The 25687-nt window shown below is 40.5% G+C and overlaps 1 protein-coding gene across 14 annotated transcripts in view; it reads right to left on the bottom strand.

Moving 5' to 3' along the window:
- Positions 1-25687, bottom strand: part of NCOA2 (nuclear receptor coactivator 2) — a 274099-nt gene that overhangs the window by 96703 nt on the left and 151709 nt on the right. For 11 of the 14 annotated variants that reach the window (XM_075920545.2, XM_075920547.2, XM_075920540.2 and 8 more), the window contains 2 exons: positions 23021-23125; positions 13501-13673 (listed from right to left, as the gene is read on the bottom strand). In XM_075920545.2, coding sequence (XP_075776660.1) covers positions 13501-13673; positions 23021-23106 — 259 coding nt within the window. In that variant the 5' untranslated portion in view covers positions 23107-23125. The remainder of the gene's footprint in view (positions 1-13500; positions 13674-23020; positions 23126-25687) is intronic. The other 3 variants (XM_075920550.2, XM_075920549.2, XM_075920551.2) reach the window with 1 other exon arrangement.

Here is a 25687-nt window from a genome sequence, read left to right as displayed (position 1 = left end):
GAGAAGGGCATCCTAGAATGCTCAAGGAGCTTACTGAAGAGACATCTGAGCCATTAGCACTTATCTTCAAAAAGTTATGGAAGACAGGAGAGATTTTCCAGGAGATTGGAAGAGGGCCAATATAGGGCCAATCTATAAAAAGGGAAGTAAGGGCAAGCTGGGGAATTACAGACAGTTATCTTAACTTCAGTACCCAGAAAGATAATGGAGCAAATAATTAAGCAATCAATTTGCAAACATTTAAAAGATAGTAAGATGATAAGTAACAATCAGCATGGATTTGTCAAGAACAAATTGTCAAACCCACCTGATAGCTTTTTTTGACAGGGTGATGAGTCTTGTGGATAAGGCAGAAGCAGCAGACTTAGTAGTATATCTCGACTTTAATACATCTTTTGATACTGTTTCGCATGATCTTCTCATGGATCTTCTCATAAATGAACTAGGGAAATGGAACCTAGATGGAGCTACTATCACAGCGGTGGGCAAACTGTTCCTTGGGCTGGATCCAATTTTCCAGGGTTAGCTCCTGGGGGAGGCTGCTAGGAATGGTGATCCGCAGTCAACAGGAGCTGCAAATGCCCATACCTGCAGAGGTGTATATAAATATAGTGGCAGAGGCCTGCTAGAGTTTAACCCTGGTGAACCGCTGCTAGCTTATTGACCACCTCTGTACTATTAGGTGAGTGCAAAATTGGTTGGAAAACCACTCCCAGAGACTAGTTATCAAATTCATAAGACATTATCTTTTGATCATTCAAATATCTTTAGTGCACTGTGAAGCCGCAGGTGTTTTGGGCTCTTGGGCTTTGTCTACATGAGAATGCTCAGGAAAGTTAAGGGAAATCAACTACAGATGTTAAGTAAATGCTGTAACTTAATATTCCTCTAAGGAAGATTCTGGCTTGTTTATAGGAACATATTTTCCCCAGAAAGCTGGGGTGTGAATCTATCCTGCACTAACCTGTCATGCACTAACATCCACTGGGCCCTGGACAGACATTAACAGTTCATTAGCACACTTTGATCAAGTCCTGTTTCAGAGAGCACTCATCAAGGCATACTAATGAAAAGTTAATGCACATCGAGAGGGTCCACACAAATACCCTCACAAATGTAAATTCATTGGGATTTACATGACAGGCTAATGCAGGGTAAATTCACACCCCAGCTTGCTGTGAACCCAGGCCAGACTTACACTAAAAAGTTAGGTCGAACCAACTACATTGCTCAGGGGTGTGAAAAAATTTCCACCCCTGAGCAACTAGTTAAGCTGATGTAACCCTCAGCATGGACAGGACTAAATCAACAGAAGAATTCTTCTGTCAACCTAACTGCTATCTCTCAGGGAGATGGATTAATTACAGCCACAGAAGAAACCCTCTCATTGCTGTAGCAAGTGTCTACAATAAAATACAACTGTGGCAAATCTGAAGTCCTACTGCTGAATCACTGTAGTGGTTTTAGTGTAGACAGAGCCTGAGCCCTGGGGCTTGTCTACTCAACTGATTAAATTGATGTAACCTACATTGCTCAAGGATGTGAAAAAGCCACTTCCCCCAAACAGAGTAAGTTGCATTGACTTTTGCCTTAAATTTCCTAGTGTCTCCATGTAAAGAAGGCCTCAAACACATTAAGTGTAGCATCCTGAACAATTATGGCTTCAGCAACAGTTTTTATATCACTTTCCACTTTCTCAGAATGCATGCATTTTATATCACTCAGACACATCTTTTAAAATAACTGGAAAAAAAATGTCCTGCTACACATTTTACCACTATAGTTTTGTGAAAAAGCCTTTAAACAAGGAAGAAACAGTTTTTACATGGCAGGATAAAACACATCCAGAAACTGAATTACTGTAGTCAAAAGCAACTCACTTTCTAAAAGTGGTTATTTTGGACATGGACCATATTCATTAACATTTTCATCCTCTCATTCCACAATCTTTCATATGACTATAGTGTTAAGATTTTTTTTATAGCTTGTAACAACTTATTCATAAACTCTAAGTCAGTATTCTTATGAAACAAGTCAGATATCCTTTTTTTAAATTGCAACTAAAGCAATGAGGCAACGCATACCTCCCTGATAAAAACCTCGCTGGTCCCCATTTTTTGTAAAGGAATTATAGCATGTTTTAGGGAAATGAACAGCCACTATTCAGGTTGTAATGCTGAGAAAAATTACATAATAGCATATTTTACATTTATGACCCACTAGTCCTGAAAGAAAGAAAGAAAGAAAGAAAGAAAGAAAGAAAGAAAGAAAGAAAGAAAGAAAGAAAGAAAGAAAGAAAGAAAGAAAGAAAGAAAGAAAGAAAGAAAGAAAGAAAGAAAGAAAGAAAGAAAGATGCAGTCACAAATGAGCTAGATTTCCTCTTATGCTCTGCCAATGAAAAATGCCATTTTACAAGAATACAGGTTAATTCAGGTTCTCTTCAAGTTTAATGCAAGGCCACTTTTGATCTAAAGCTGTATATTCATTTGCTAAAAGCACAGTGGCTATCTGATAGTGATAAAGCTGAAATAACTGAGAAGACAGATTTTCCACTTCAAGTATATTGTTTCAGATATTGCATTGCTCAGCCTTTTAAATCTTAAGCTTAACAAAAAACTCCTGATTCTGGTAGTTATACTGGTACACTCTTGAGCTTTCCTGTAGTAATTTACATGCTATACAAGTGACCAACAATACTGAAAAGGTCACCCTACAACACAGTGAGAACCTCTTTAAATGATCTTATTCTCAGTGTTTTAGCCAAAACACCAATACTGAACAATCTCAAAACTCATCAGATTAGGCGACAAGTTAATGTTCCATTCAGATAAAAAAAGAAGGATACATTCATCCTGAAATATCAAGGCCTTTTCTATACTAGAGAGTTTACTGGTACAGCATATTCATTCCCTAAGCAAGATGAGATAGGCCAGCAAAAGGCCTTTTCCTTCCCCAATTATAATTTCATATATGCTAGGACCTTTTGCTCATGATAATATGTCAGTTAAGGTCCTGGTTTCTTTTAAATAACTATGCTAATAAATCTTACCAATGCAGCCCAGTTCTAAATTGGATTAGAACTGTAGTTAAAGAAGCAAAAGTCTACTCAACAATATACTAAAGCCTGGCCTGCATACAGATTTTCTATAGGTATAACTATTTTGGTGAGAGTATGATATTTTTAACTTAAATATCAATGAATACAAGAGGATTCACTTATATAGGAGTAAGTTATACTAGCGTAAGCACCATTACACCAATATAAATGTGTCCATGATGGGAAGTTGTACTACTTTAAATATACAGATGGTTAAAGTGGTACAACTTTTATATGTAGACAAGACTTGTTGCCGAGTTTCCAGGTTGCACAACTCCAGCAACATTAACAAAGACCAATGAAATTTCTCACTTATTGAGTTTGCTGTTTAATGACTACAAAATTTTCATTTAATCAGAACCAAAACAGAAACTGACATTTTATATGATCTAAATGCAGTTTAAATTGTTCAGTGAATCAGTAATTCTCTGGAGGCTAGGAACAGTATTCCAAATTCCAAATGAGCTTCAAGATTAAGCTAGATGGGCTTATGAAGGGGATAGCTTGATGGGATAACATGATCTTGGCAACTAATTGACCTTTCACTATCAGTGGTAAATAGGCCAATAGTGAGATGATAGGAGTTACTATAGAGAACTTTTTCCTGGGTGTCTGGCTGGTGAGTCTTGCCCACATGCTCAGGCTTCAGCTGATCACCATATTTGGGGTCAGGAAGGAATTTTCCTCCAGGGGAGATTGGCAGAGGCCCTGGAGGTTTTTCGCCTTCCTCTGTAGCATGGGGCACAGATCACTTGCTGGACGATTCTCTGCATCTTGGGGTCCTTAAACCGTTTGAGGACTTCAATATCTGAGATATAGGTGAGAGGATTATTCTACGAGAGGGTGGGTGAGATTCTGTGGTCTGCATCGTGCAGGGGGTCAGACTAGATGATCATAATGGTCTCTTCTGACCTTAAAGTCTATGAGTAAAGTCAACCTAGCTGGATAGTTAACCAAAAAGCTTTATTATACAAAACAGAAGATCAAAGCCCCTTTCAATGCTCCACTCTCTGCTGCAGGTAGAGAAGACAGCAAGACTAATAATTCTTTGTAAATTTTACTCACACATAAACTGTTTTACTTCACAGAAAAAATTCCTTTAGCTCTTAACTCAGGATTAAACAAAACCCTATCAATATGAAAATAAGGAGTATATATGGAACAGCAGCCCTACAAAGCTTTTTTAAAAACAATTTACCACTTCCAAATATTAATATGGATAAAACAGTCAATTTTAAATATGTTGAAACTTCATATGTGCCTTAGTTAAATGTATAGATCAAATTCATAGATAAAACTATTTGCATAATTTCTGTCAGCATATTAAGGCTCTGATTTGACAAGGTACTATGTACAAGCGTGACTTTTGAGTACGAGTTGCTCCATTTCATCGGCAATACTTAAAACACTTAATGTTAAGCATGTGCTTAAATATCTTGCTAAATAGGGGCCCAAATATGAAGTCTGGCAGTTTAAAAGTAGTTGTAGTCAACTATTCTGATTCAGTATGGTTTTATGAATATGGTGGTCTTCCACTTCTGGAGAAAGGAAAGAATCTGGATGTGTACTATAGCTGAAGGAGGCACAGGAATATCCACTTGGTTCAAATAGTCATAGAGAGGTAGCCGTGTTAGTCTGATCTTGCTAAAACAAAAGGAAAAACTATGTAGCACTTTAAAGACTAACAAGATGGTTTAATAGGTGATGAGCTTTCGTGAGCTTTCAAAGTGAGAGTCATTAAGGATACAGAAATGTTGATGGAATCAAAAGCAAATTATTTAAAAAAAATCTATATTCAGTCTTTTAATTAATATAAAGGATGGGGGGTTGTTTTTGTATTTTAATTGTATGCAGGTCCTATGTCCCTGTTTTTCCTAACTTCTCTGTTTTTTTGCAGGATGGCACATGCATTTCAGGGTCTGACTTGTGAGGGCTTTTTGAAAATGAAAGCTGACAGTTCTAATGTGGATATTAACAGCTAGATTGATAATCACCATCTTGATATCCATGCAGCTCATTACTGCATTTTTAACATGCTGAGCACGGATCTTCCTCAGTGGACTTTGCACTAGTAATAAAGGCGCAGAGGCTGGCGACAGCTAAAAGTCAGGAGGCAAAGCTGATATGTGAAGGTACATTTAGAGCCAATTTAACCATAAAAGACCAGCATAGGATCTGGAATGAAAAGGTGAAACTGTATACAGAAGTACAGATTTATCAAATAATCTGTGTACTTTCAGTTCTCTTTAAGGTTGTGAAATATGGACATTGTGTAAAGAAGACATCAGGAAGCTGGAGACATTTTATATGAGTTGCCAGAGGTGGCTACTGATATAAAATTACTTGATTTTATCAGTAATAGAGATGTATCATCAGAACTAGCCTCATTGCTGATGAGCTTTTTTTGGTCATATTGCCTGCCTCAGAGAGAATATCCCTGTGCATAATGTCTGCACAATGATTGGGCAGCTTGTCTCAGAGCCCAGGTCCACAGACTTAGACTCATTGGGCTCATGCTACACTGCTAAAAATAGCTGGGCAAAATTTATGCATCAGGATGGATCACAGGCTTTGCAACTCGCACTCTGACCCCTCCCTAGGCTTCAGGGCTTGAGCTCCAACTGGAGCCACAATGTCTACACATCAAGTATCAGAGGGGCAGCCGTGTTAGTCTGGATCTGCAAAAGCGACAAGGAGTCCTATAGCCCCTTATAGACTAACAGATGTATAGGAGCATAAGCTTTTGCAGGAAAAGACCCACTTTTGTAGTGGGAGAAGCTGCTTTTGTAGTTAGCTAGCCATTCACAGTCTTTGTTTAATCCTGAGCTGATGGTGTCAAACTTGCAAATGAACTGTAGCTCAGCAGTTTCTCTTTGAAGTCTGGTCTTGAAGTTTTTTTGCTGCAGGATGGCTACGTTTAGACCTGCCTCCCAAGGCCTGCGAAAGTGAGGGATCATTGTCCAGGATGAGTTGTAGATCACTGATGAAGTCTACACAGCTATTTTTAGCTCCATAATGCAAGCACAGGTCTGTTGATCCAGACTTGGACTTGCTAGATAGACATATCCTTAGGTATTGCAGATGGGACCTCCCTGATCCAGCACCCTCAGGACCTGAGCAATCATGAACCACAGAGTTTGCTGGACCAGGGGAGGCCAAGGTTCGCCTCCCTGCTGTTGGCCCTACTCTCAGGTGCCAGTCCTGGCCACTAGGCTCTGCTCCCAGCCCTAGCCAGGACTGTGCTCTGCACTACCAGCCCACACTGTCTCCTTCCCTGCTTTCTCCCTGTTGCACCAGCCCCAATGCCTCCACCCAGGCTGGGGCTGCATTCCCTGCAGCTAGCCGCCAACGCTGCTAGCCCCGCTACCACTGCACTCCCCATTGCCAGCCCAACTTGGGCAAGGCTCCTGGACCTGTCCAGCAATACCCGGGTTCCGGCCCAGGGAGTCCCAGGTTTAGAGGTTCAACCTCTACTTTGCTCAATCTCTTTCTTACCTACAATCTAACACAATTGTAGTTATGGATGCTCTGTGCATGCAATGGTGTCTGTCCTCAAAGTTCCCGCCCTCAGAAAAGGCCCAATTTTCAAATCAAGAATATGCAAATGTGTACCTAATTTACCTGTGCAAGTACTGCTGCAAGTACTATTCCGGAACCTGAAGGAGCAAATACTTTTTTAGAGTCAGATGCGGATATCCAGGATTCATTTTTTGCAAGCAGAGCAAAGCAAGACAAGCAGTCAGGCCCTGACCATGCTTCTCCGCAGGAGTGCTCCAACCCTGCTTTCCTGTCAGAGCGCCTTGGTGGGGTAAAGCGGAACAAGCACCTCCCTCTTCCTCCCTCCCTCCCTCCTACCCACCCACTCACTCACACACACAGATGCTCCTTCTGAGAGTGAGACACTCAGAGGCCGCTTGCTGCTGCTGAGGTGCAGATGCACAAAAAAGGTGGGGAGCGGATCGAGGATCAGATACACATTGTTTCCATAGGATGCGGATTGGATGAGGATCCACATTTTTATATCCATCTATGTATGACCTACTGATTTTCAATGCAGTTTCATAGTGTAAATGACTTGTAATTGGAACTTAATAAGCATTTCTGTTTATGATGCACAAGGAGGAACAGAATTCAATTCTGTCTCTCAGCTTTATTGGCTCCGGAGACTAAAAAGTAGTAAAAACTTAATTAAAGTAATTAAATCCAACTCTGAATACACACAGGAACCAGTCTGTTGGGTCTAAATGTGTCATTTTTACATTTGTCACCGCTCTCTTTAGGATTCATAGTGTGTGGGGCGGGTGGCGGGGGGGGGAGGGGAGGAGACCAGTAATGTAACAATACGGAAAATGCAGATTATAAGGAAACATCTTTTTAATCTCAGTCTTAGAGCTTGTCTTTCTATGAGTTTGGTACTAGTCAACAAACGCTTATCGGTTAGCACTATTGACTAGTCACATCACCTCACTTACCCCGCTGCAGCTCTTCAATATTAATAGACAGGGCAGCCGGCGCATGAAGATGCCGGCTCAGTCCCTGGTGCTGGGACTCTCAGTCGTCAGCATTAACCCCATTTCCCACACTACAGCTCTGCATTGTAAGGGACTGGGCAGCTGGCACACAAAGACACCGACTCAGTCCCTGCTCCAGCGGGTCGTTGGTCAGCCTGCATAACCTCCCATGCTGTTTCTCCACATAGTAAGAGACGGGGGAGCCAGCCAGGGTTGGCCAGGGGCTCCCTGGTCCCTTACAATGCAGAACAGCAGCAGGGAAAGCAGGGTTAATGCTCACGAATGAGGGTCCCAGGACCAGGGACTGAGCCAGTGTCTTCGCACGCCGGCTTCCCTGTCCCTTATAATGCAGAGCAGCAGCAGGGGAGGTTATGCAAGCCAGATTGAGCGCTATAACTGCCAATCTTTAACAACTAATCAAGTAGTCGATTAAAAAAAATCTATAAACTAATTGATTAGAAAAGTAACTAACAGCACTTTACCATCCTTATTTGGTACCACAAAGTATGCCACTTTTGAAGCAGATGCAGTTACAGTAGTTTAGCTCTTTTTACAGCTGTATTATACTTGTATAAAGACACTCATACAGGAAATAAGTTATACTGGTATAAATACCTTTGTATACAGGTTGAACCTCTCTAGTCTGCCACAAAATTTGCCAGACCATGAGAGTTCAATATTGTTTAGTAGCATTACCAACACTTCCGCTGCTCACTGGGCTCTTTGAAAATACCTGTGGTAAATTAGAGCTAAATAACAGCAGACCACAGAGTCAGGACTGGTGGCGGTAAACAAACTTTATGGGACCATGGGAAACTTGGCCACATCCATGATAAATGTACATCTCTTTAACTAAAATCATGCCAGACCATGGATGTTGCTGGACCAGAGAGGTTCAACCTGTACCTACTGTGACAGGGTCAGGCCAGAGGGTTAGATTAGAAGGGGGAGAGGAAGCACTAGAAAACAGCAAGGCCCTAACTAATTAGCATAGGGTTACTTCAGGGCAGCCAGGGGTAGCTGACCTAGATTTATCAGGGGCAGAGTGGGAGCAGCAGAGACAGGGTGCTATAAATCAATTAGGGCCAGCTGATCTCACTTGAGGCTGCCATGAGGCCTTTCCTACTGGGTAGGGGGAGAGTGGAAGAGGAAGTTGGAGTGGGATAGAGCATATAAACAGAGAAGGCGATAAGGGGAACAGCAGCATTGCCATAGACAGTAGGGGAGGTGAGGAGCTCAGACAAGGAGTGTTTGGGTTCCCTTCCCAGGTTGCCCTTCTAGCCAAGGGACAGAAGCCCAAAACTCGGCAAGGGCAAGTGGGGCCCGTGCCGCAATACCTGAATTACCTGCGAGATACTGAACTGAACAGGCATCTGGTGCCCAGGAGTGGGCCCAACTCTTCCACACAACATAAATGCATCTACACTATGGAGTATACCTTTAAAATATATCACTATAAAATCATACTACTAATCAAAGTGAGCTGAATCAGTACTAAATTCAATGTAGATCAGGCCTCAGAAGTATAGAATCTATTAGTAAGACTTGGAGATATTTAAAACTTACTAGATTTATAAAATGAATGCAACTAGAATTCAGAATTCCCTGTGTGACATGATACAAGTACTTGCCAAAAATATGAAGCATTTAAAGAAAAATTAAAATAATCATTAGTTCTGAAATGTTTGTCTAAATAAGGCCCCTGCTTTCTGTGATATTAGGCAGAGATATATTTGTACTGTATTGCTTGACTGACTTTTATGATTAATTTATGTAACTAGTGTTCGCTAACAAAATGTCCCTTGATAATCCATTGCTGCATTCCAGTCTTTCTTAAAGTGATAAAAAGTAAAAAGTAAACCATTTTCACTGAAGTAACCAGCAAGAAAAATTTGCTTACATCCAGAAATCCTCAAATCAGTGCTGTAGTATCAACAGGCTTAAAAGAATGCTTAGCAAGTTCTTTAATCACTATTTCTAGATCCTGGGACATAGTTAATTATCACCTTGAAGATTTCATTATTTTGCAATACCCCTGAGAAAGGATTAAAGTCTACTTTATAACAACTATGAGTTTTAGGTAAAGGCTCAAATGGCCAACAGACACAGTCTAATTGATCTCAGGTGAAGACTCACATGGAACAAATCAAGTTCATCTAGGATAACTGATTTAATGCATTTCTTTTATTCCCTCAGGGCTGCAAACTATTACCACTTGTTGAAGTAATTATTATTCATAGTGTTCTAGCCTGCATCAGAAACGTTCTCTCAGTTATTTATACATCAAACCTTTGAACTTGGAAAACGAAGTACACAGTGGTCTTCTGTGCTTTGTTCTACTGTTATCTCATGTTGACTAAGTAATGCACATCTGCATACACAAATCAGGAAATTAGATGCCTAATTACCTTATATACACAAATCCATTGATCTGTTAATCTAACTAATCAGGTTTTTGGCAGGGGAAGCAGATTCCCCTAGCATTCCATTGGCTCTAATTTCTCGCCTCTTCTATAGCATAAAAACAAGCTATCACACCATATTAAAGTAGCTTTATGGAGCTACCATTGGACTTGCTCATCTCAAGAAGCATGTTATCTTCTGTTGAGTGGGAATAGGAGGGTGCACCACCAAACAAAATCAAAGTAAGAACCAAAAATAAAATGTTAAAGGAGGAAAAAGTGGCACAGTCATCTGATGTAGTGTGTGATCACTCCAACACACACACACACACACACACACACACACACACACACACACACACACACACACACACACACAAAAAACAACAACAAAAAACCCCCACCCCAAACCTACCACCTAGAAGCAATTAGATAAAACTAATACTCATAGGAATGAACTGACAGCAAGTTATGTTCCCACACAGAACCCACTTATCAAACGTAGGCACCAGTCAGCTCTGAGAAGTCATTGCAATAAATTGTTATGCAAACAAAAAATAAGATGTTTTCTCTGTCATAAAAAAAGAACATTTAGGATTACTATATTCAGAGTATGAGTATGGCAATATTCAAGACGATCAGTCTACGTCTAAACTACATCCCTTTATTGGCAGAGGAATGTAAATGAAGCACTTCGAAAGTGCAAATGAAGCCGGGATTTAAATATCTTCATTTGCATAATCATGTAATGGCGCTCTTTTGAAAAAGCGCTATTTCAAAATTGAAACCTCAGTCTAGATGTGGTTCTTCTGAAAACAGGGCGCGTTTACAGGATCTTTTGAAAACGAGGCACTTTTTCAAAAGACCCTGTAAACGCACCCCATTTTCAAAAGAACCGTGTCTAGATTGCGGTTTCAATTTCAAAATAGCGATTTTTCGAAAGAGCGCCATTACATGATTGTGCAAATGAAGTATGGGATATTTAAATCCCGGCTTCATTTGCACTTTCTAAGTGCTTCATTTACATCCCTCTGCTGACAGAGGGATGTAGTCTAGATGTAGCCTCAGTGGCAAAGCTATACTGTTTACCACATCATATTAAAAAGTAATATCAATTTGTGTATTATTTCATAAAATAGCCATTGACAAAACAAGCTTAACTATTTCATTGGCAATGGAAACACAATGTGCCATTTAGATGCTTTACATAAAAAAGGTAGTGAACAAAGACACAGTCGATTAACACTTTTTGTCAATAATGGAAAATCTGATTAGCCATTTTCGCCTTGCTTAATTTCTTCCTCTGACATTGTTTAATTGCTATACTATAAATTTTTATTTTCTCCCTGCACTATCCACAATCCAGACAACTCTCTCTCAAGCACTGCCTGATTTATGAAATGTGGAAGAAAAAATGAATCTAACAAAAAGTTTTCCAGTATGTCTGATTCAACTTTTTAAATCAAACAAGTGGAAGACTCTGGTGTAATTATAAATGTCTACTTCTGTGATTTGAGAGATGGAGAGAAACACAAAATTAAATTTGGCATGTGATAGTGGGAAATGTGCTCTCTCGAAGTCTTTACAATCTGGCTTTCCACCAATCCAGATGCACTCCTATCAGTCCCTCACATTAAAAAAACGATAAGTTATACCACTCAAAATCATAAGATTGGCTTAAACTCAAGTGATGTAAACTTATTATTTATCCTCCGGCTTCTGAGCCATTGTACTTGGAGTGACATTTTCAAGATATTCTCCACAGCTATGAGGATTTTTTTAAATGAAAGCTGAGATTTTTACATATTCTGATGGATTAAAAAGCCAGAGTTGTAAGAAAAAAAATCACCTAATATTATAAAGACTCATGATAGAATCATAACAATTAGCAACACTAAAGGGCCATTTCTTCTCTCTTACACAGTAAAACTTTTCTGGTGGCACCAATAGAAATATTTTAAAATTGACTGGGACAAAATGTTTCCTGCCACTGGAAAATTGCTGCTATGCAGCAAAAATGTAATTACAACCGAATTGTGGACTCGATGCAACACATATCCTGGAATATCTTACTACTCAGTTAAAACATCTGGTTTCTAGACAACAGACATCAACATTATATTTTCCTGTCACCATAAAGCTAATCTCAAATTGCATCAAACTACATATCATTTTAGCTATTATAAAGGTGATTCCATTGAAATCTCCCTCAGTTAAGTATCCTAGAATTTACAGCTGTGTAATTCTTTATCTGCACATACACTTAATATGGAAGCATTACCTTCTCTAAGAAAATAAAAGTGGTGAAACCTGTCAAATTGATACCATGAAAGATATATATGAAAGAATATGAAATCTTTTAAAAAATGGTCTCCTGAACTAGATTATAAAGAGATAATCTCTCTGAGGTGTAAAAGAAAGCAATATGCACAGAATTAAGGAGTACTAATTGGCCCCAACTAGGGATATTAGGAAGTGTGTAATTTGGTAATTGTGTAGTCAACAACAATTTTGTCAGTTACATGATTAACCGATAAGTGGCTCTGCTTGTAAAGGAGCTTGAGAGCCAGCGCGTAGTCAGACTGGACCAGTCCCAGCTCATACTGGATTTCCCGCCCCCCAACCACTGCAGCTCTGCATTTAAATAAGGGTAGCTGCCGGGACCTGTAGCAAGCCAGAACTGAGCCACTCCCAAAATACTGTACTTTAAATGCAGAGCCACGGCATGGGGAGAAGCATTGTGTGTAGCTGGTAGCATTAACTGATAAGCATCCGCTTATCAGTTAGTTGGTTAACTGGCTACAATCCCTAGCCTCAACCATATAAAATGCTCTTCAAGCTTGTCCAATGTAGATTTTTTGTGATGACAGCTAAACACTTTTAAAAAAGCCAACCCTATTGTTTCTTAAAGTTTTTTTTTTTTTTTAAATACCTGACCTCCTAGAAAAAAACAAAAAGAAAACTGTCATGTTCTCTGGTTTAACATTTACAGTGGTATTCAGACTAGAGATCTGGGTACTTTTAAAGTCATTCTGGATATGATGTTATAAATTTAGGGGACTGAGACAGTTTAGCCGCCTACATCTTTTCATGCACACGAAGGAAAGCAAAAACCGGAACAAAGAAAACTTTTATACTCCACACTTTTGGATAGTTCCTTATACTGAACTAGCTCAGCTTCTGTGTATTACAATTCTTTCACCTGTACAACTTTAAACTCTATGACAAACAAATACCACTGATGAATATACACATCAGTTCGACTTACTTTCACAATCCCCCAAACAGCAGCTGAATTTTATATAAAACCTATTTATAAACACCAACATGATATTTAAAGCTTTTCACACAAATTATATCACTATCTTCTTGACTAATGGTGTAAATAACCACAAATAAATTGAAGAGAATTTGAAGTGAAGACCAGGCTTTTCAAATCCCCAAAATAAACAAAAGAAATTAAATATTCAATGCCAATTAGTCTTCTTACCTTGTTCTTTTATCTGACGAATTTGCTTCACAGTTTCTTTCAAGATTGCACATTTGTCAGGTTTAAAGTTAAAGTTGTCAATATCATTAAAGTTTGCAAAAATCAGCTCTGCAAGCTCTTCTATGTATTTATTCTCCTGCTCACGATTACGTTTCTCAGTGCTTCTTTTAGGGCTGAAAAAGGAGTTCAAAATGTGTTATTTTTAACATCAGTTTGCTCACATTCTGATGACTGACAGTTCAAAGCTGGAATTAGGATTTTGATCAAGGTTTAACAACATCAAAGAAATAATATTTTTTTAAAAATCTCATCAATCTACTGTTTCTGAAGTAGAAATGCTTATGTTAGAACAAATTACAGTAAATACCTCAAAAGCATTTGTTCCCCAACAGCCAGCTTTTGGGAATGGAATTCAACATTTAAAAAATAAGAAACTTTTTTTTGAAGTTTACACAAATGCATTTCCTTGCCATGTTAAGAACTCAAGCAAAACAAAGTTTTGTTAATACATGAGAAAATTAAACTGCTCAGAAATAAGTTAAATCAACCAATCTACTTCCACTGTCTAATCCATGTGAAATGCAGAAGTAAACCACTAACATAAATTCTGAATGTTGTCAGAGTTTTAAAATTCTATCAGTTTTAAAAAATAAAATTATTCCTTTATCACTGTGTGTTAAAAGTCTCTAATATTTCAAGAAAAGACAAAAGGGCAAATCATACATCATAGATTGAAAAAAACCCCAAAGAATTCCCTCTTCATAATGACCAGATAGCAACATGAACTGTACCTCCTTTTCATGAGCTGGGTCTTGAAAATATATTAGCTTTATAACAAGGGTTAACAGCTTAGATTTGTCTGAATGGAACAGTTGTGTATGTTGGATGTGATAATTTAGTAGGGAAGTAAATGGTTAAACTTATTGGGTGATAGCCTGGCCAGGCCCACCGAGCCATGGACCATGAGGCAGGGGGCGGGGAATTCCACCCAGTCTGGGCCCACCACAGCAGGCCCCAGATGGAGCAGCTCTGCTGCCTGCAGCATGGTGGGACCCCGATTAGCTATGCCACCTGTGGCACAGTGGGATCCTGGCTGGCTGCTGCCCACAGAGAGCTGGACTGGGCTATCCAGAACCCAGTTAATCAGTTAAACAAAATTATATAATTTAACTGGTTAACATTTAAAAGGGATATTTACATCCCTACAATTTAGTTGGTCACTATCTAAAGCGTACAGAAGTATGTACACTTTAATTAATCATAAGAAAAAATATATAAAGAATCATTACTTACCTTACAGTAACAGTGTTTATATGTTTTGTCCATGTGGCTCCCACTCTAGATGTGAATGCATGAGACTGGCATCTTTGAACAGAAGCATTTGTAGGGGTTACACCTAAGTTCATTGAGGAAAATGTGGGCATCCTGTCCCCATTTCACTTTGTGATGAATGGGAGGAGTACTGCCCTTTTCTGGACAACCGTCATTCAGTTAACTAAACTGCCTCTGAAGGTTAAACACAGAGACAGTGTACTCTTAAAAGTCTCCAAGAAGTGTGGGCGGGGAGCTAGGAGAGGCAACGAAAAGAGATTGTATTTGGACTTAAAAGCAGTGATCTGCCTGCTGCAGTCTGAGAGACCAGAGGAGAAATACAGACATGAGTTAAGCCAGGAACAAGACATGGGATTTCCAGTGATGTTCATGCCTAGGAAAAGTCTAAACCCTAGAACAGAGCTGTACAACAACCCTTACAACAGAGATGTAAATTGAACAGCGAATGTTTAGATAGATACCGTCAGGTTATTTTCTTTAATTTTGGTGTTGGTTGAACTCCTCTGTGCTGAGCCATGTACCTCCCCTATACATTGTGACTTTTAAACTGAATCTGAGGGAAGCAATTATTTGAGTTAACCTGCCTTTTTTTTTCAGCTGTTCTGTAACACTAAGCAACCAAGTATGTTTTACCAAATATGTCTTCTTTGTTTTGTTAATAAAATCACCTTTTAAAGACTATGATCTGATTCCTGTGTCCTAGAAGGCAGGAGGTTCTATGTGCACATGACAAAGGCTATGTCCAGACTACAATCTATTTTCGAAAGAGGATATGCAAATTCTGTGAAGTGAAAGTAGACTGGATGCGTTTTTTTTCCCCCTGGAAAAAAACCCTTTTTTGAAAATGCCCCCCCCCCCCCAAAACAATCTTCCTTAAAAAAAAAAAAAAAAAAAAGAGGTTTATGCATATTTTGAAAAAAGGGGTCGTCCCCCCCCAAAAAACACACCAGACTACTTTCACTTTCAAAAGCTCCGCTTTTGAAAGTGAGATCAGAAGAAGATATGCAAATTCCCACGAAATATCCTCTTTCGAAAACAGAACATAGTTTAGACATACCCCAAGACTGAAAGGTCAGCTGTTAAGAAATTGCCTCATTTGTTTCCAAGGTCAGGGAATCTGTGACCTTGGAAACTTATTAAGCAGAAGCTTTTAGTGGCAGAGTGTTTTAAAGTTTCGAGAGGCCCCCCACCCCCTTATGCACTTGAAATGCCAGAGTGGGGAACAACCTTGACACACTTTGTTTACACAAATGTTTTGGGGGAACTCCGTGAGCTCAGGGTCCCCCGCCTTTTCCCTCATCTCATCAGCCCTTGGTGCACCTGGATTCATTACTCTCTGAGTATAAAGGGCAAAGCAATTACAACCGTTTCTCTGTTTCCTTGACAATTCAGAATTTCCACAAATGGGTGTCTGAAAGAGCAGGGATGAAGTGGGGGTTATGGGATCCCCATGGACAAACATCATGGAGAACACATTTACTGCAAGGTTTAAGTAACTGTTCTCTCTTTTTCAATGTATTTGACCACGTGGACCCCACTCTAAGTGACTGGCAGTATCTCATCTGAAAGGTGTGTCTGAAGAGTTCAAAGCTGATAGCCGATCTTGCAGCAAACTTAAAGGTGCAGCGCTTAACAAAAGTGAGAGGAAACTACTACAAGTAGCTGCGTTGCAGATCTCAAATATGGAAATATTTCTGAAATGTGTTTGGTGAGAGGAATACGCCAAACATGTGCTAGCAATAGAAGTAAATTTAATAATCTTCTCTCAAATAATTTCTAAAAAGATGAGCTGCCCTTTAGCAGCATTACTTGGTGAAGAAGATAGTGCTGTGGACCAAGGGTGGGGAACCTTTTTTTGAGTCCGGGGCCACACACAAGTGAGAAGGAAAAAAGAAAAAAAAAAAAAAAGACATTCACTCACACAGAGCTTGGGAAGCCCCAACTAGATTTTGTGTGTTCCAGCAGAGGAATGGCAGGGGAGGGGGAGAAGGGAGGGCGGCGCAGGAGCACCAGCACAGGATCTGCAATATGGGGGGAGGAGCCCCAAGCCTTGGGGGCTGGATCCACACAGCTGCCAATCCCTGCTGTGAACCATATTTGGTCCAGGGCTGTAAATCTATTTTGCCTCAGTACAGTACAGGTTGAACTTCTCCAGTCCAGCACTCTCTGGTCCGGCAACATCTGTGGTTTGGCATGATTTTAGTTAGCCGCATGTCCACTTATCATGGGTTTGGCGAAGTTTCCCATGGTCCTATAAAGTTTGTTTACAGCCACCAGTCGTGACTCTCAGTGGCTTGTGCTGTTATTTAGCTCTAATTTACTCCTAAATGTCTTCTAAGAGCTCAGTAAGAAGTGGAAGTGTTGGTAATGTTGCTAGGCAATATTGACCTCCTGTGGTCTGGCAAATTCTGTTTCAGCACCAGTCAGGTCCCAAGGCTGCTCGACTAGAGTGGTTCAACCTATAGTAGTTTTTAGTGCCTGGAAATAGCCTGAGGTGCTAACGTGGTCTTTGGCAGCCATGGCTTTTGATTCATCAGTAGTGCCAGGTCAGACATCTTACTACAATAGCCTTGGGAGCTGGATCCTTGCTGATAGGGATGCTGACAGAAGGTCTCATCTTAAGAAACGGATGCCTGTTCTAGTCAAAATAATCTCTCTCACACTTCCAGTACACATAGTTTCATCAGAATGTCCTTGGATTTTCTTGTTCTTAAGAAGGATCAGTGGACAGAGCACTCGTCAGGAACGCAGCTCTCACTGGATCCAAATTAAGCATGATTATAATGATCTATAAGGAAGGATGAGAGACTGTCACAAGATGGGTAAGTTCTGAAGCCCAAATGCTGCGAATCTGCCATTGAAGTGATTATGGCACAGCATACCAATGGGAAAAATAAGGGCGTTTGGTTTGTTTGTTTTTGGTAAGGAATAAGAAATAGTTTTTAAAGAAAGCCAAAAAAAGGAAAAATTATACTTAACAGGTTAAATTCCTAGAAAATATGCTACAGATAAGAAATAATAGAATAAGAAATATTCATGACAACATGAAACATGAGAAGAGGTAAACTTCCAGGATCCGATGGCTTTCCATGGGAAGTTTACAAAATATATGATATTAGTGGGTCCCACGAGAGGTACATTCAAAGCCATTCTACCAGGGGAAGAAACTTCCACAAGACTTTATCTTATACAGCTCTTATAAGTGCATATCATTGCTGATTCATGCCCCCTCCCAGCCCTCCAAAAAACCAACTTAGCAAAAATACTAGTGAAACAACTGCAGTCCATACTCTCGGTTTATATTAACCCTATTAAAACTGTACTAGTTAAGGATAAATAAATGTCAGACAATATTCAAAGAGTACTGGGAATCATCCACAATGCCATATCAAAATGCCATTTCCTTTGTTATCTCTTGATCCAGAGAAAGATTTTGATAGCCTAGAGTACAGCTTTTTGTTTCAAGTCCTGTCCCAGATGAACATTTGCCCCTTAGTTCCTTAAATGGATAAATGTTCTTTACATCAGTCCAAAAGCAGCTGTGTAACTTAATAGGATTAAATCTGTCCTGTTAAAATTACACAGAGGCAGAAAAGAAAGGATGTACTATTTTTTTTTTTTTTTTTTTTTTGCATTGTCCATGTAAGCTTTTCCCCCTGGAGGAATAAACTAAAAATTCTGCTAATTTTATTTGTCAAAATAACACTACATTTGTAACACCAGTTGCAACTGTTTGGGTAATTTATTTCAAAATGCTTGTCAGCAAGTATGTCTGTATTCTAACAATAGAGAAACACACAAAAATTCTCTCAGGAATAGAGTTAATCCCTGCAACAGTCCAGTTCCTGCTTCTGTGTCGCTATCCACTCAGAGCCCACAAGTGGTTTCCACAGCCAATGCACCCAAACCACCTCCTTCCCAAGCCCAGCCGTGAATCCCCCAACCCAGTGACTTGCACCTCCTCCCCCCAGAGCCCAGATGGAAGTCTCCCCATGCCAGATACCTGCACCCACAGAATCCAGGAGGGAAAGAAAAACTAATGTTCAGCCCCAGATTTGCATGGAGTGTCCTGCGTGCCACCCCCTTCTTCCCTCAGGGTGCATTGGGAGGACTGCAGATGCCAGGAACCTTTTAGCTCTCTCCCCCTCCTCCCAGAAGTGTTTTCTATGTGTAAGGCCTTACCAAATTCACAATCCACTCTGGTCAATTTCATGGCCAGAAGGTTTAAAATTGGGCAGTTTCTCAATTTCAGCTGTTTACACCTGAAATACCATGCTGTTATAGCCGTGGGGCTCCCGATCCAAAATGGAACCATGGGGCCAAACTGCAAAGTTGTTCTGGGAGGGAGGTCCCAAAACTGCCACCCTCCCTTCTCTGAAGGCAGCACCCTTCCAGCTTCCTGCAGTTAGAGGAAGTTTCTGGAGGTGCAGATGGGTAGGGACTGCCTGAGCCCCAGCTGGAGCAGTGGGTGGTGAAGCCCTGAGCGTGGGTTGGTGTGGGTGGAGCAGCTGGGGGCAGGGTGAGGTCGAAATCTCAAGCCTTAGCTGTCCCAAACTCTGGCTGGAGCAGTGGGGGGAAGGGTGGGAGCCCCAAGCCTATGCTGACCCAAACCCCAGCTGGAGTGGTGGTGAGAGCCCTGAGCCTGGACTGCTCCAAGCCCCAGCTGAAGCAGTGGTGGTGTGGGTACTGGGAAAGCAGAAGTCCTGAGCCCCAGCTGACATGGGGGCATGGTAGTGCCCCAAGCCTGGGCTGCCCCAAGGTTGACTGGAGCGCCAGAGGGCAGAATCCCTGATTTCTGGCTGCCCCAGCTGCAGTAGACACAGGGATTTCCCTACCCCCCTGAACTTCCCCAAACCCTCCCCCCCCAGTTTTGTGAACTATGGTGCCATACAGCCCACCTTCACCCTCACAGTGTCACCCCTCATCGGCCCTGACACCTCCCCTTGTAAATTCGAACTCCCCCACAATTTCAATTCATGGGGAGGCTACGGAGCAGACACAAACAAGTCCCCAGCCTCAGGAGAAGCTGTCAAGGGCAAGAATCCCCAAGTTCATTGCCTGGAGCTGTGGCAGGAATTGGGGTAGGGAGGAAACAGAAACCCAGGGTCCAGCTCCTGAGCTGCTGCAGCAGGTGTGCCTGATCTCTCCACAAAGAGCAGCCATGCAAAGGAAAGACAACTCCTGTCCCTCCCGAGTGGGACTACAGTAGCAGTTAGGAGCCCCAGGCTCAGAGGAGCAGGGGAGATCAGATTTCATGGGGGAGAGCTTATGTCATGATCCATGACATGTTTTTCAAAGCTGTTAAATTGCTAAGGCCCTATCTATGTGAGAGTTGAACTCTGCAAGGCTGGGGACTAGTAGCATTGCAGCCCAGTTCTGTGAGGGAATGGAAATACTGCTCAAAAAACACTAACTTCTACAAAATTCTGCATCATGAGGGTGTAGAATTCCCTTAGGAGTATCTTTTGCACAGAGGAGAAGGAAGAATGAATTTATCACAGGAATGTAACTTGAAGAAAGACAATCAGAAAATAGCTTTATATATGTGGATAGATTGTTTTATCTAACCCAAAAGTTTCCCTAAAATTAGTGTGTTAGAAAATCCATGACTTTGGAAAAGCATTTGGATATAAAGCATTTGGATATATGCCAAATCTGAAATGTTAGTTATAAATTTGTCAGATTCTCAGAAGTCATTCCTCTAGAAAACATTTGGATACAAATGGGCAATAAATTTTATAAGAACCCTCAGAATTCAAATCTCAAATAATGTAGAAGAGTGCGATGATTTAAATGTCAAACCGTTACCTCAGCAAATTAACATAATTTCCAGCACTGAGATGGAAGTATATATTTTTTTGCTGGGAAGAACAGCTTTATTCACAAAGAACATTTCAGCAAGGACTTCTTGGTTCAAAATCTTTATATAATCATCCCAGATTAAATCCTAGCAGGAATACAGAGGATGTTGTTAAAATTTATATAAAATCAGAAAAGACCAACTGTATGCAGATATTTTGTACAGAGCCTCTAAACACAATGGATTAACTATTCTAAATATTCTATGGTACTATCAAACCATCCAGCTGAAAGCACTAGTGAAATAGGGTTCTGTAACAGTCAAAAACTGGATTGTTATTGACAAAAAAAAATTGTGGCAGTGTAACTATTGCAACATAGCCATGGATGAATTTTAAAATCACGCTCTCCAGAAATTTATAGGCATCCTTTAGCAAGGTTACTCCATGGGTTAAGGACAGAACTAAAGATAAGATAAACTCTTTTCCCTTACCAATGACATCCACTGCAAATAATCCAGAACATAATCCAAATTGTAAACCACATAATTTTAAAGATTCTGAGATTTGTGGAATGAATATTTTTGGACAATAAAGAAACTTTCAAACATATATAGTGATCAATACTAACTTGATACAGCCCACTTTCCCTTGATACAGTACTTTCAAGTTAGCAATGAGTTGTTTTATATAAAAATATCACTTTATAGAAGCAATGGCAGCTTTTTATTTGGGGAATCTTTTCACACAACTTTCTTAACAAAAAGTGTCCTTATATAATACACTGGGAAGACGACTTGGAGGAACAGAATTTGATCCAGAAAAAAGGATCAGCAACATCAGTCTGTAGCATAATAAAATAATTCTTTAAAATACTGTTTCAATGGTTCTTCATGCCAGTCATATTTTTTAAAATTATGTAGATTGAATGGGGACAAATTTTGGAGAAGCTGTGGTGAAAGAGAAGTTTCTATGTATTGGGTAGACATACTTTCCCAAAGTAAAGGATTTCTTTAGACATAGATATAATCTGTAAGGGTATGTCTACATTTGCAGCCTAATTCAAACTAGGGCTGCAAATGTAGGCATTCGGAATTGCAAATCAAGCCTAGGATTTAAATATCCCATGCCTGATTTGCATCTTCCCAGCTGGGCACCATTTTTTAAATTCACAAGCCCGAAGTAACTGCCCGCGTCTACACGCGGCAGTGAAACGGGCATTCGAAATAAAGCCCTAGTTCGAACTACCTGTTAAACCTCATTGCAGGAGGAATAATAGGTAGTTCAAACTAGGGCTTTATTTCGAACGCCCATTTCACTGCCGCGTGTAGACGTGGGCAGCTACTTCGGGCATGTAAATTTAAAAAAAAAAAAAATGGCACCCGGCCGGTAAGATGCAAATCAAGCGTGGGATATTTAAATCCCGGGCTTAATTTGCAATTCTGAATGCCTACATTTGCAGCTCTAGTTCGAATTAGGCTGCAAGTGTAGACATACCGTAACTAAATATCAACCACTGTTGGATATGATCCTTTGATAATGTTCCTTCCTAGCCACACATGTTACACAAGAGGAATGAAGAATTAAACTCTCATTTTCTGGTACCTGCTATGCTAATGCTAGCCTCTCATTGGAAAACGAAAAATAATCCAATTCTAAAGGAATGGTTCAGAATAATATGAAATGCCATGGAAAAATTAATGCCCCAATTATGTACCCAGCAAGACAAAGTATACTTAGATATTTGGTTGCCTTTTATTCAATACTCAAGACAAAATACATTTCACCCGCAAAAAAAAAACCCAGCCTATTTGTCCAATCTCCTTAGTATTAATATTTGATAGACATGCCTGGTCTCAGTAAATTTAATAAACTCAATTTAATAAAATCATCAGAAATAATATGTTGAGCAGTATAAAGACGCTCACTCTTGTATATGGTATGATTATATTACATTATGATATTTCCCTAAACAAAAAGCTGTAATTATTCTTATTTTGTCACAGCAAGGATTTGTAAACTTCCTAACCAAAAACAAACAAAAAAAAACAGAAAAAAAAACCTCAACAAAAAAGAAAATGCACTAAGGCAGGTGGCAGACATAGCCTGGTTCTGTCTTGCTTCTATGAATGGGAGAGGGAACAGAGGGACAACTGAGGCCATTTTCCCCTTTAGGCACTCAGAAGAGAAGCGTAGGGGGGCACGCAAGGCACAGGTGTGCATTGAGAGACTGGTGTTCGTAGATTCCAATCTTGTGCACATGAAGTGCATGCACATCTAGAGTAGGAGCCACATAGACAGTATCTGAAAATGAGTATTTAGCCTTTACATAGTGATTTATTTTTTCAAAATATTAATAAACCACTTCTTCAAAACATGAGTGATCTAACCTGGGTCCAAGCTGATCTGGGCATTCTTTACGCTTTCTTGACTCTGCCCTGGATGGGTCAGAGGAATTTTCTCCCATCCCACTCATCTTGAATACATATCAGCAACTACAAAAAAGAAAGGTGGGGGGGAAAGGGTTAGGAGTGGATAGACATCTTTTTTCTTATCTATATCTCTTTTTTTTGTCTCTTTATACATTATTTCATTTTTACTTTGCAACTCCATTTAACTCTGTATCGTGGTTTGTGATATAGTTTCCCTGCAAGACGCTATGGAAATATATTATTTGTAGCCTTGAAAATCTACAGAGCAACTTCCCTAGGGTAAATTGTTTGATGGGCAAGTAAAACACAAAATTTCTGTGCGCCTGGGCAGATGATTTTCCATGGTAATTTTACAAGATTGAACCGAGAAAAAAAATACGGTGCCAGAAAATAAGAACGAAACAATCAGAAATGAAACACAACTTACCTATAAAGGGGACACATGTAGATTTAGTTAAAAAGTTAAAATATCTATCTTACACAAGTCTGCATAGAGCATCATGGAATGAGTATTCCGGTAAAAACTATTATAGCCAATTAACATAATATATAATTTTTGGATGTAGCATGATTAAATCTACCTCAGATGGCAGATACCCTGTAAACACATAATATATAACATACACTGGTAGTAATTGTCACAGTAGCATCTAGGAGCCTCACTGAAGGATCAGTACAGCCCTGTGTAAATACAAACATTTGGATCCATATCTGATTCACATCCATAGTACTTAAATTGTATCTGACCCGCAATCCACCTTTTATATGGATCTGCATCTGCACCAACAGCAACATCCTCTCAAGCAGCAGTTCTCCACTTGACATCCATGGCCCCTTGGAGGACCAGTCAATCAGTTTCATAGGTCCCTGGCCCCACAGGTTTGAAGCTCAGTGTGCCCTATAGGGCTTAAGCCTGGCATCCTTTCCCCCCCTCACTGGGCTCCAGATCGGTGCTGGGGGTCCAGCTGTGCAGGGAGCACTGGGCTCCAGTTCTTTGGACAAGCTCCCTGTAATGGGGTGGACTAGGTCCAGATGCCCTCTTCTGGAGGTCCTATGGCCCTGTCACAGACTACCCCCAAAAGGGAAATAGAGAAATTCCCCAAACTGCAGAGAGAGGTTGTGTGGGAAGCAGCCAATCAGGACCCAGCAGGTTAGAACAAGAAGAGTTGCAGGGATAGAGTGAGATCAGTTCCTTGTTGAAGCTGGAGGACAATGGATCAGTTCCTTGTTGAAGCTACAGTTACTCGGACAGAAGAGTGCTGGCAGAGGCTGGGGGAATGCGAAGCAGCTCTGGGCTGGCTGCTGGGACCCAAGCATGACAAGGTCCCAAGGGCAAATAATGAACTTGGGCTGTGGTTAGTTGGCTTCAATTGTATTCAAAGGTACCTGCTATCTATAACAGGGCTACTCAACACACGGCCTATGGGCTGCATGCAGCCCACAGCCCGTTTGTTTATGGCCCGTGGTGCGGTTTGGGTTTACGGTGCGTTTGGGTTGATATGTGTTTTAGTAGTTACATTCCTGGACAGTTGTGAAGCCAAAACAAAAAAATAGTCAATATAATGGTCTTCTGTTGTATATGTTTTAGTAGTTAAATTCCTGAACTATCATTGCTCATTACAAGTGCTGTCATATGGGTGGAAATTGGGTAAATATTGCATTTTATTAATATTAGCAGAACTGATTTAAATGGGACCTGCATGTTGTGTAGTCTTGTATTAATCGTTGTATTCATGCCTGTCAGCATGAAAGAAGCTATATGCATATTTGAATGTATATACAACCACACTTAAGTTGCAGCCCCCGGCATGTGCTGTGAGTATCACTGTGGCCCCTGGGGCTTCCAAAGTTGAGTAGCCTTGATCTATAATGTCCATGGGCTGGGACATGAAGTAGATGGCGGGCCTGGATCACTGCCATCAGGTACTGGGAAAGTAGCCTGAATTTTGCTGCATTCCGGAAGAGAAAATAAACTTGTTTAGTAGCCAGGCTAAAGAGCCAGGGACAGAAAGACCCAGAGAGGTAAAGAGTATCCCTGAGGGAGAAGGGGAGTGGGCACCCAGAGAGATGTGGCCCCATCCCAAGACTGACTGTTTGAAGAACAGGGACAAATTTGAAATATCTCAGAGGAGTCTGTGACACAGACTGAACCAAGGTATTGAACCTTTTACTGTGTATGTACCTGCTGGACTGGTTGAGGAGTGAGGTCAGTGATAAGGCTGCAGATCGATGGACCAAACAGAGTTTTCTGTGACAGGTCCCTCTGTTGGACTCATATCCCAGAAAGAGTTTGAATTTTTATCTCACAAACAGACTGTGAGAGTCTTCTGGAGTCACCAAGGATCCACCACAGGTACATGCACTGAGACAGGAGGCACACATGAGAGAGGAAAGCATCCCATTACACAGACTGAAAATACATCTCTGATTGAGAACTGCTGTTCTACAGCCCTGCATAGATAAAACATTTGGATCTGCATCCAATCCACCATCTGCAAAGATGGTAAACAAAGAACCGCATCTGAAGATACAAAGCAGGTATCTGCCTATTTGCAGTGCTCTAAGGATCGGGACTCCATTGTGGTATGTGATGTACAAACACAGTTAAGGCCATCTTGGATAAAT

Source organism: Pelodiscus sinensis, chromosome 2 (genome assembly GCF_052426305.1).
Source record: "Pelodiscus sinensis isolate ZL-2025 chromosome 2, ASM5242630v1, whole genome shotgun sequence".
In the NCBI taxonomy this organism is placed as follows: domain Eukaryota; kingdom Metazoa; phylum Chordata; order Testudines; family Trionychidae; genus Pelodiscus; species Pelodiscus sinensis.
The sequence above is the reverse complement of the archived record's forward strand: the minus strand, read 5'-3'. Positions and strand labels throughout refer to the sequence as shown.